This window comes from Physeter macrocephalus, chromosome 20 (genome assembly GCF_002837175.3).
Source record: "Physeter macrocephalus isolate SW-GA chromosome 20, ASM283717v5, whole genome shotgun sequence".
NCBI classification, from domain to species: domain Eukaryota; kingdom Metazoa; phylum Chordata; class Mammalia; order Artiodactyla; family Physeteridae; genus Physeter; species Physeter macrocephalus.
Window position 1 is genome coordinate 10,767,125 of NC_041233.1, and position 11,062 is coordinate 10,778,186.

Here is an 11,062-nt window from a genome sequence, read left to right on the forward strand (position 1 = left end):
GAGAAATTAAGGAAACACTACCATTTACCATTGCAACAAAAAGAATAAAATACCTAGGAATAAACCTACCTAGGGAGACAAAAGACCTGTATTCAGAAAAGTATAAGATACTGATGAGAGAAATTAAAGATAATACAAACAGATGGAAAGATATATACAATGTTCTTGGATTGGAAGAATCAATATTGTGAAAATGATCATACTACCCAAAGCAATCTACAGATTCAATGCAACCCCTATCAAATTGCGAATGGCATTTTTTCACAGAACTAGAACAAAAAAATCTTAAAATTTTTATGGAAACACAAAAGACCCTGAATAGCCAAAGCAGTCTTGAGGGAAAAAAACAGAGCTGGAGGAATCAGACTCGCTGACTTCAGACTATACTACAAAGCTAATCAAGACAATATGGTACTGGCAGAAAAACAGAAATACAGATCAACGGAACAGGATAGAAAGCCCAGAGATAAACCCATGCACCTATGGTCAACTAATCTATGACAAAGGAGGCAAGGATATAGAATGGAGAAAAGACAGTCTATTCAATAAGTGAAGCTGGGAAAACTGGACAGCTACATGTAAAAGGATGAAATTAGGATACTCCCTATCACCATACACAAAAATAATCTCAAAATGGATTAGAGACCTAAATGTAAGCCCGGACACTATAAAGCTCTTAGAGGAAAACTTAGGAAGAACACTCTTTGACATAAATCACAGCAAGATCTTTTTGATCCACCTCCTAGAGTAATGGAAATAAAAACAAAAATAAACAAATGGGACCTAATGAAACTTAAAAGCTTTTGCAAAGCAAAGGAAACTACAAAGAAGACGAAAAGACAACGCTCAGAACGTGGACACCAAGGGGGGAAAGTGGCGGGGCTGGGTGTGATGAATTGGGAGATTGGGATTGACATATATAGGCTAATATGTATAAAATGGATAACTAATAAGAACCTGCTATATAAAAAAATGAATAAAATAAAATTCAAAAAAAAAATGAATGAGGTAAAAGTGTTTTAAAATGGAGGGGGTTAAGAAAAACACAGATACAGATTCACGTTTGCTGTGAGTGGATGAGGTGGAAAGTGAGGGCGTGGGAGGGGCAGCAGCCTTGCCAAGTGTCCAGTTACGTCAGCCATGGGTTCATGGATGTTTGTCACAGAATATACTTTCGGCATAAATGTTTTGCAAAATGTACTCTGTACATATCAAATATTGAACTGGAATAAAGAGAAAACGTGAACGGGATATGGGAGGAGGGGCGTGAGGTGGACAAGGAGAGGGTGATGGTGCCAAGCACCCTTGTCTGGGCCTTGGGGCTGGAGGGGACCCCCCACGGGGACAGCTGGCCTGCAGGGGAGGGGCCACCCCCGGGGAGGAGCCCACGAGATCTGGTTCCCATTCACAGTGAAGATGATGGCATTAGGAAACCGTCTGTTAAGCAGGTTCTGCTGGGCCATAATAAAACTGTCATCTGCATGATCTGGCACTCATCAAGGGCAGGAGCGGGGCTGCCCGGTGAGTGGATTCTGCAGGAAGGGCCTGCCTTGCACACAGATTCAGGCACTGCTGTAACCCCACACGGTTCTCAGATCATACCATCTCACAATGTTTTTTCTTTCTTGAGAGCCCCAAATTCTGGCTTTCAAGGCGTAGTCCTAGGACATTTCTAGTTGTCTGGGGCCCTGGGTGTGTCCATGACCACGGTGAGTGTGACAAACTCTGATTAGCCAAGGGCACCTGGTTAGGAAGTAACTGCCTGGATCTGGCCTGGCATGGTCAGATGGCAGCACATCCTCCCCTGATGGTGGTGAGGAGGTCGAGGGAACCTCAGGGGAGCTGTGTGTGGCCCCTCATGGCCAGGGCTGATCAGGAGAGCTGGTGAGGTGAGCCTACGGTCAGGGCTGGGCAGGCTCAGTGTGTCTCACTAAATGAACGAGAGAATGGGGAAGGGGGGGTGAGTGTGCAACAATGTGAGAGTGTGTAACCACGTGCGTGTGAGATAAGAAGTGTATATTTAAGAGGGAGATGTGTGTGTATCAGTCTGCGTCCAGTCAGGAGACAGTACCCACACAGCAAAGGAACCAGGAGAGGTTAACATAAGAGTTGGTCAGCAGTGGTGAGTGTAGGAGAGCTCTGTGGGCCACCCTCAGGCTAAGGGCGGACACCCAGGGAAGGGGCACCCTCCTCAGGCTGGGGTCACAGCCCACTGCACGTGGAGAAGTTGGCTAGGTCGTGCAGGCTAGCAGGAGGCGACCCTCCAGGCACAGGGGAATTGAGGCTGTCAGCGGGCATACAGAGGCGTCTGGTCTGGGAAGCTGTGGGAAGGTGATCGCGGGGTAAGGGCGTGGGCCGCGCTGGCACAGAGGGACGGTGTGCGTCTGGCATGTGACTGAGGTGGAGCCCAGAGGATGTCCCCACACCCTGTGCCGCAGAAGCAAGGGATGACAACCAGAAACTCTTGTCCACCTGCGGTGTCCTCCACCTCAAAGGAGGTTGCTCAGAGCATCCCATGCATGTCTGAGAACGCATGCCCCTGTGACCAGTGTGGGTAAGAGTGCCTGTGTGAGTGTGCACGCACGTCTGAGCTTGTGGAGAGTTAAATGAACGAGAGTGAGGTGGGGACTTGGGCCTGGTTCTCTCTGCATCCAAATACAAGTAAATGACACATCCCGACCAGGTATGGAACCTTGAAAGCTGCCTTTCCGGGGTACAAGAAGGCTGGTGACTGCAAGCACCTAATGAGACCGTCAGTGCCCAGGTCGCTCTACTTGTAAAGATGTTGAAGGAGGCCCTGCTCGGAGCAGAGCAGCACCTCCCTGCAGGGGTGGGGCAGGATGGGAGCAGATGGGGTCTTGGACCCATGCACCTCTGCCACCTCCTGCATGCCTGGGCGCGCACGCGCGCACACACACACACACGCCGTGAAGGTTTTTGGGGTCTCTCCAAACGCGAGCAGCGGCTTGGGCCTTTGGCAGTTGTGTCCTGAGCAGTGTGGGACCTGCCCCTCCTTTGTGAGCAAAAACCAGCTCCTCACCCCTTGCTGTGGTGCCGGGGCAACCTGAGGAACCAGAACCTCGGGGTGATGCTGACCATGCCTGTCCAGGCAGAAACATGAAACTGTGTGGGGGGAGAATTCTGTCACCCGGTGACATTCAGGGATGGAAGGCATGGGTGGGACAGGCTTTGCAAGTCCTGCTGTGTTGACCTGCCCGAAGTTCCAGGGGAGGCTCTCACCAGAGGCAGGTGTGAGCTCACAGGCCAGGAAGCCCTTCCTGGCAAAACGATGTCGGCAGAGAGGGGTGGTGAGCTGGCAGGGCCCTGGGCTTCCCAGCAGGACCAGCGTCTGCCCTGATCCTGACTTCCAGCACCGCTTTGTTAGCCATTGTACCAAACCCCGAGTTGCAGAATCTCCAGCTGTTTGACCTTGGGAGAGCTTCTCACCTCCCAGCCTCAGCGTTCCTACCTGTGAAATGGGGCAGTGAAGGGATTTGCGCATGGTGATTGTGAATCCGAGGTGAGAGCTTTGTACAATATGTACCTGTGCAAAGTTGAGCCCTGTCTGCACCTGCTCCGGCTGCTCCTCCTCTCCCCAGCCTGCCCTTCTCTTGTTCACAGTTGAAGAAAGCGAGGTCCAGAGGAGGCCACCACTCTGCAGAGGCTGCACAGCCCCACGAAACTGGACACCCGCGATGGCCCGTCCCAGGCTCTCCTCATTCACCCACTGGGATTGGCCGCATCATTTGTGGGGCCCAGCATGGAATGAAGATGTGGGCCCTTTGTTCTAGAATTTTGAAGGGTTTCAGGACAGTGACAGCAGAGCATTAAACCAAGCATGGGGCCCTGTGGTCTCCCCAGGCTACACCCCCTTGAGGCCAGCCCTGCACCCACGTCCTCATTCCCCACCTCGGAGCACGTGTTTTTACATCTAAAAGTGTTTGTGACAATGAGGAGCATTAAGGCAGCCATGCCCTGAGCAGGGACCACCTGGGAGGCATTTTAAGTGCATTTAAGTCTGTTTCTGCTCACAAGCATTGCCCAGCCCACAAATCCCTTTAGGCAGCAACAGACTGAGCCCCACACGGATCCCATAGGGCCTGGCTCAGTGAGATGAGAGCGGGCAAGGCCCATTCTCTCCTGCACATGTGGTCTGTATGGTAGGGACTGGACCAGCTTGGAGGTAGGGGCTCCCGGGAGCTCGGGCCCCTCCTACCTCCCAGACCCCGGACCACTGAAAGTGCATGCCGGACCCCGGAGGAGGAGCCCCGTTCTGGATCTGCTTCTCCCTACCTGGCAGGTGGGGCAGGCATCTCCCCCCACCACAGAAGACCCATCTGTAAGGTCCCCCCACTGGTGGCTCCAAGGGCAGCTGGTTCTTGCACAGCTGACCGGGGCCGGGGATGGGGTGTGTGCGTGTGTTTGTGTCCCCAGAGGCTGAGCCGGCAGAAACTGTGTTCCTCTCCTGACATAGGCTCAATCGTCACACAGCATACACTCGCTGGTACTCCGGGGGCCAGAACGCAGACCTCACCTCTCCACGGAGGGGTCTGGCAGACCACGGAGAGCTGGTGGCCTAGCGGGCTGGCAGACACAGGCTGCCCTTGGCGGTGTGCTGGTTTGTGGACCAACATCCACCCTGGGCTCCCCACCGGCAGAGTTGCCTGCAGCTCTGTGAGACGGGACCCGCTGGCAGCATCCCAGATCACTAGCGGTCAGTGCGCGCCTTTCTGTCAGGGTGAGGAGGACGCCGGCGGCCCTGGCCCTGGCTGAGCCCCCTTCCCACCCAGCGTGGTGTCACGAACCTGGGCTGCCGCCCGGCCACCACCCTGTCAACCACTGGGAATTACAGTCTCTCATCCTCTTTGTGGCCGGGAATGCAAGCTTCCCAAGAGAAGGTGAGCCCTCGGGGACCGCCTTCCACTGCAGGCTGGTGTTGCTGACTTGTGGTCACCACGCAGGGCTCAGCGGGGCAGCGGGCACGGTGGCTGCAGGGCCCGGCCCGCTGTGAAGTGGGGTTGAGCAGGCCGGAGAGGGGTGTGCTGCTGGAGAGACTGCCGTCCGAACCCCAGTTCTCTGGCTGGCTGTGTGTGTGCCCCTGAGCATGCAGACAGCTTTCTTTTGTTCCTGCCTCAGTGTCTGTTTGCAAAACAGTGGTCCCTTTGGCACCCCGGTCTGGGATTGCGAAGAAAATGGAGGGTCGGTGTGGGGAGGGTGGCGGGGGCTTGGCCTTGCGCTTTGTCAGTCCAGCCGGCTGGGCTCACTGCACACCACACCGCTGCGAGGCGGCGGGGAGCTGCAGTGGGCCAGGTCCTCTGGAGAAGGCGGTGGTAGAGGGAAGGGAGACCCTTCCTTCTCCTGTCCATGGGGCAGCGAGCAGCAGCTTCCTTCCCCTGCCCGTCCACCCCCCACCCCAGAGCTCCCCCTGGACCCTCTGACTCGCAGCCTTCGTGGACTGTTGGCTGGAGGGAAAGGAAGCCTGGCTGCTGCTCGTGATTCAGGCCCTTGTCTTGGGGCAGCAGAGCTGTGCCTGGTTCTGATACCCCTTCTGAGCCTGCCTTCCCAGACTCGGCCTTTCTGGGCAGGGTGCTGCCATAGGCTGGGAGCCCATCTGATTTCTGTAAGGAGCACAGACCCGGGGTTACTCTGCCAGGCGGCGCAGTGGGGCCCCGGCACGCTCCTAGTGGGGGACGATCCCCATCAGGGACCCCTCTGCGGCTGTCCCTCCCCTCCCGTTGGGTGACTTTCGTCTCCTGTTGGGTGAGGAGACGCCACAGGAAGTACTCCTGCCTTTGTCTCAAGAGCAGTGATGAAGATGTTAAAAAAAAAAATCAATATGTAAGTCATAAATTGGAAGAAGATATTTTCAAATGAAGAAAAAAGAAAAAAAAGAGCAGTGAGGAGCAGTGTTATAGGATCCTCTTTGGGACCCCAAACTATGAGCTTCTCCCGGGCAGCTCGAGCCTGTGGAGTGAATCCTAGCTGTGTGGGAGGACCTGTCAGCCGTGGCCCATCACTCGGCCCAGCTTGCAAAGGGCCTGCTCCAAGCCGGTGCCATTGGCTGCCCTTTAACAGGAGCAGGGAAGAGTCCAGTCTTGTGGCCGTTTGGGGCTGACACAGCCCTCTGAGCTGCTTGCCTCTCTGTGGGCATCAGCTACTAAATCTCAAAGAAGTCAGCCCTGAGTGCATCTGCAGGGCAGCCTGTGTCTTCTTGGGCCAGTAGGGAGGGTGTGGGGACAGGAGGGTGGCATTCAGCCACGTGTGGGCAGCTCCTGCCGGTGGTCTCTGCCAACGAGACCCCAGGGTGGGGGAAGCAGTGTCTCAGCTCTCCCTCCCCAGAGTTCCCCAGCGTGACTTCTTCCTGCGGCTTCTTGAGCGGCCTCCCCCCTTGGGTGGCAGGCAGTGTGATGCTCTGGGGTGGATCCTCCCCCAAGAGGCTGCAGGGCAGGAAGGCCACAGCGCAGAGCCTATCTCAGGGCACAGGGCTGGCTCCTGGAGGTCCTGGCCTGCCCTTCCCTGCACCGCACCTGCAGAGGCCCAGTAACTCTGGGTCCCACTCCAGGGACAGCGGTCCTAGGCAGCAGATTTCAGAAGGTCTAGGAGGTCAGCACCAGGCATGCAGCCCCCTTGCCTCCATCTCTGTCTTTAGTGTGGGGTGTGCAGGGCCAGGCCTTTGGCTGTAGCCAGAGCATCGCTCTCTTTCCCCCGATTCCTCTCCCCCTTTCACCTGACCCCCTTTCTCTTTCCGCTCCTTCCCTCTCTCTCCCTCTGTTTCTCTCCTGCTCTCTCCCTCTCACCCTTGCTCTGTGGTCCAGGCCTGTCTGGCAGGGCAGCACCCACACTGGGCGCTGGGCTGGCAGGACCGAATGCACACTTCTCTCCAAGTTGGCATTCCCAGCCTGGCTGCTTTTGAGGTCATCCTTGGGAAACCTTCCACAGTGCAAGCAGCCTTCTAGTTTTCTTACTGTTTTACCCCTTTGGGATCCAAAAGTTCTCGCCTGTTCTCTTCACCTGACTTCACCTGGCACTTGATTGTTTCCCACACCCAAGGGAGTCCTCAAGGGCCCAGGCAGACCCAGGATTCCTCTGCTGGTGCGGAGTGGACCGGCCACTCACCCCCGTGGCTGCAAAGGAAGCGGGATGTAGGTGGAAACAAACCGATTGAAAGGAGAAATCAGTTACACAAAAGTACAGTGTTTCTCATGTTTGCTTTGTGCGTTGGTACATTTTTGTGCTTCGTAGAGTAGGTTTTTAAGCACTTGCAGGTTTTTTAAGCATTGCTTGCCCATTTATCCACCTTTTAAAAAATTCTTACTCTTTTTAAAAACTTTTTGTGATGAAAAATGCTGAACGTACACAAAGTCAGCAGAGTTAGTCGGATGAGGGCTCCCGTGGGCTCACCCAGCGCAGCCATGGTCAGCATCCGCCTTCCTCGTGGCATTTACAGCTCTACCCACAGTCCCTTGGCGATCAATTTCGGCAGAATCTACATAGGTTGAAGTGCATAAATCTTGGCTGTACATTGTTAACCAGTGGATGTGCCTGTGTGAGCCACGCCCGTATCGGGATACAAAGCCTTTATGTTCCCCAGAACATGCCTCCTGTCCTTCCTGGTCTGTTGCCTCCCCTGCCACCAACAGGTAGCCAGTCTGATTTCTGTCGCTTACAATCAGTCTGGACGGTTCCATGTGATTCTTTCATGCTGTGCCTTCTACTTGGCGGGACGTCTGTGAGATCCATCCAGGCTGTCCTGTGTATCAGTGGCCCTGATGGACCACCGTTTGCTTATCTGTTCACCCGCTGGAGCACATCTGGACTCTTTCCAGTTCTTGGCTCTGTGAATAACCCCAGCATTTGTGAATAAGTCATCTGATGGACATATGTTTTCATTTCTCTTGGATAAATGGAGTAGAGTTTCTGGGTCCTGTGGTAGGAGTGTGATTGACTTTAGCTAAAGATTTATTAGTGCTCTGTTCATCTTTGGTGACTCCTGCCTGCCCTGCTTACCTGGCAGCGTCTTGTACACTTGAAAACTCTGGCTCCAGGTGATTTTCTCAGAAGCCTGGGTGAACTCCCAGCTGAGTGGTTCACCTGCTTATCTAACTTGGGTAATCGAGAACGATTTTGCAACGGTTTTAAGCTGCCTCACTTCCTCCTTTTTCTGTTTTAAAGCGGTGTACTTTCAGCTAGTGTCTTTTATTTAATATTTATTTAGTTTGTTCGTTCGTTAGTTATTTAGTTGCGCTGGGTCTTAGTTGCAGCTTCCAGGCTCCTTATTTGTGGCTCGCAGTTCGCCTTAGTTGCGGCTCACCAGCTCCTTAGTTGCAGCAGGCGGGTTCCTTAGTTGTGGGATGCGAACTCTTAGTTGCAGCATGCATGTGGGATCTAGTTCCCTGACCAAGGAGCAAACCCGGGCCCCCTGCTTTGGAAGCACAGAGTCTTAACCACTGCGCCACCAGGGAGGTCCCTCAGTTAGTGTTTAGCTATATAGATAATTGTGTGTTGATGTACTTAGGACTACAGATGAGAAAGACCTACTAAGATCAGAATTTTTAATTAGTGAAGTTTTCTTTTGGGTCCACAAAGAATCTATTATTAAAATGTAAAATAGGGGGATGGGATGAATTGGGAGATTGGGATTGACATATATACACTTTGCATGCTATGTATAAAATAGATAACTAACGAGAACCTATTCTATAGCTCAGGGAACTCTACTCAGTGCTCTGTGGTGACCTAAATGGGAAGGAAATTCAAAAAGGAGGGGATATATGTATACATATAGCTGATTCACTTTGCTGTACAGCAGCAACTAACGCAACATTGTAAAGCAGCTATACTCCCAATTTTTTAAAATGTGAAATAAAGCCGCTGGGGAATACTGGTCTGCCTGGGAGGCCTGCTCTGGGCTCTGTCATCACCGTCATCACCCCTCCCTCCCTCCCTCCCTCCCTCATGTGCTTTCCTGCTTCCTGCAGCCCCACTGGGACTCTACTTCGCAAGGGATGCTTACTGGGAGAAGCTGTACGTGGACCAGCCGGCCGGCATGCCCCTGCTCTACGTCCACGCCCTGCAGGACGTCCCCGAGGAGGTGCCCAGCTTCCGCCTGGGCCAGCACCTCTACGGCGCCTACCGCACACGGCTGCACGAGAACGACTGGGTCCGTATCCAGGAGGACACGGGGCTTCTCTACCTTAACCGGAGCCTGGACCACAGCTCCTGGGAGAAGCTCAGCATCCGCAGTAAGGGAGCAGCCCTGACCCCTACGCCCCTCACTGCCTCCACCCCCAGCCCTCGCCTTAGCCTCACACAGCACACATCACACCGAGGGTGGCTTCCCCTATGGCTCCGGCTGTGTGAGAGTGGAGAGAGTGAGATGAGGCTAGCCTGCCTCTGTGCGCAGCCAGCGAGGGAGCCAGGGTGAGCTTGGGGACCACTGATGACCCTTAGGCCTTCTGAGCCTGTTTGGATTTTGGAGAACCCATGTGAAGGATTTGGGTGCTCTGTCCATGCAGGATCCAGATGCCTTTTCCAGTTGGGTTAACAAGGGTTTGGGGTTGTGAGAGAGGAGTTAAGAGGAGAAAAATCCCAAGATCTTGCTTTAGCAAATGGTCTGCAACTTGCTGGAGAAGCAGCAGTTCCCACGGAAAGTGTGGCTTGCAGTTCTCCTTAGTTGCGGCTCACCGGCTCCTTAGTTGTAGCAGGTGGGCTCCTTAGTTGTGGGATGTGAACTCTTAGTTGCAGCATGCACGTGGGATCTAGTTCCCTGACCAGGGAGCAAACCCGGGCCCCCTGCTTTGGGAGCACCGAGTCTTAACCACTGCACCACCAGGGAAGTCAGCAGCAAGCTGCCCTTGACACCTGGCAGGGACTTGGGCCTGGTGCCAGAGATGGAAGTGGAGCAGCAGGAAGGCCTGGCCAGCTCCTCAGAGCAGAGGTCCAAGCTGGAGTGTAGGCCACGTGGGACCCTGGGACTTGCGGGGAGCAGGGGTCGTGGAGCAGAGTTGTGCCTCGTGGCACCAAATGGTGATCATACACCCAGTAGCGCCCCCCTCTGAGCCCCTCCACCATAGACATGGCCTCCCTGGACCCTCACGCCAGCCCTGAGCCCCCGTGTGCGCTGAGAGACAGGCGGCATGCCTGGGAACACAGAGTGGGCGGCACCGCCCGACAGGGGCAGAATGACCGCAGCCATCTGCCAAGTGAAGCCAGGGTCCCCAAGTAAAGATGCCCCCCGTCAGTGTACCCCAGGCAGCTCCTGGAGGAGGTAGCACCTGACATAGGTCTTGGTTCCGCACACAGTTGCCGCCGTCTGCATCTCGAGCCCCCAGTGGGGAGAACCAGGGCCACTGGGGTTGAGGTCAGAGTGGAATCTGCTGAGGGTCTGAGTTTCATAGGAGACCTGTTCTGTTCGTGATTGGAGAGTGACCTTGGGTACCTGTTGGGTCCAGTAAGGAGAGAAATCAGTCATTTGAACAGGGAAAGTTTGTACAGAGAATTATTAACCACAGCAGGAGACTGGAGCAATGGAGGACAGGCTAGTAAGAAGCACAGGGTACGAATGAACATGGGAGGAGCAGATATGAGGGGCAGCCACTTCCCCAGGGCTGAGATAGAGGGCCCGGGAAGAGCCCCCGACCCCAGCTGAGATCCAGACCAGTGGGAGGGGGAGCTGCTGTGGTGCCTCCATGCTGGAACTTGCCAGAAATCCCCTCTCTAGGTGCTGGGGAAATCTGTGTCTCCGAAGACAGTGAAACTGCCTGGGGGGCGGGGGTGGGGACATGGATTCCCTGGCGGTCCAGTGCTGAGGGCTCTGTGCTTTCACTCCCAAGGGCCCAGGTTCAATCCCTGGTCGGGAAACTAAGATCCCGCAAGTGGTGTAGCCAAAGATAGAAAAATAGAATAGAATAAATGAAAGTGTTTTAAAAATTAAAAAAAAAAAGTGGTTGAGAGTCTGCCTGCCAATGCAGGGGACACGGGTTCGTGCCCTGGTCTGGGAGGATCCCACATGCCGCGGAGCGGCTGGGCCCGTGAGCCATGGCCGCTGAGCCTGCGCGTCCGG

At 54.4% G+C, this 11,062-nt stretch overlaps 1 protein-coding gene across 3 annotated transcripts in view; it reads left to right on the forward strand.

The window, feature by feature from the left end:
• RET (ret proto-oncogene) overlaps nt 1–11,062 on the forward strand; it is a 67,374-nt gene that overhangs the window by 27,945 nt on the left and 28,367 nt on the right. For all 3 annotated transcript variants that reach the window (XM_028481921.2, XM_055081258.1, XM_055081259.1), the window contains exon 2: nt 8,979–9,242. In XM_028481921.2, the coding sequence (XP_028337722.2) occupies nt 8,979–9,242 (264 nt within the window). The remainder of the gene's footprint in view (nt 1–8,978; nt 9,243–11,062) is intronic.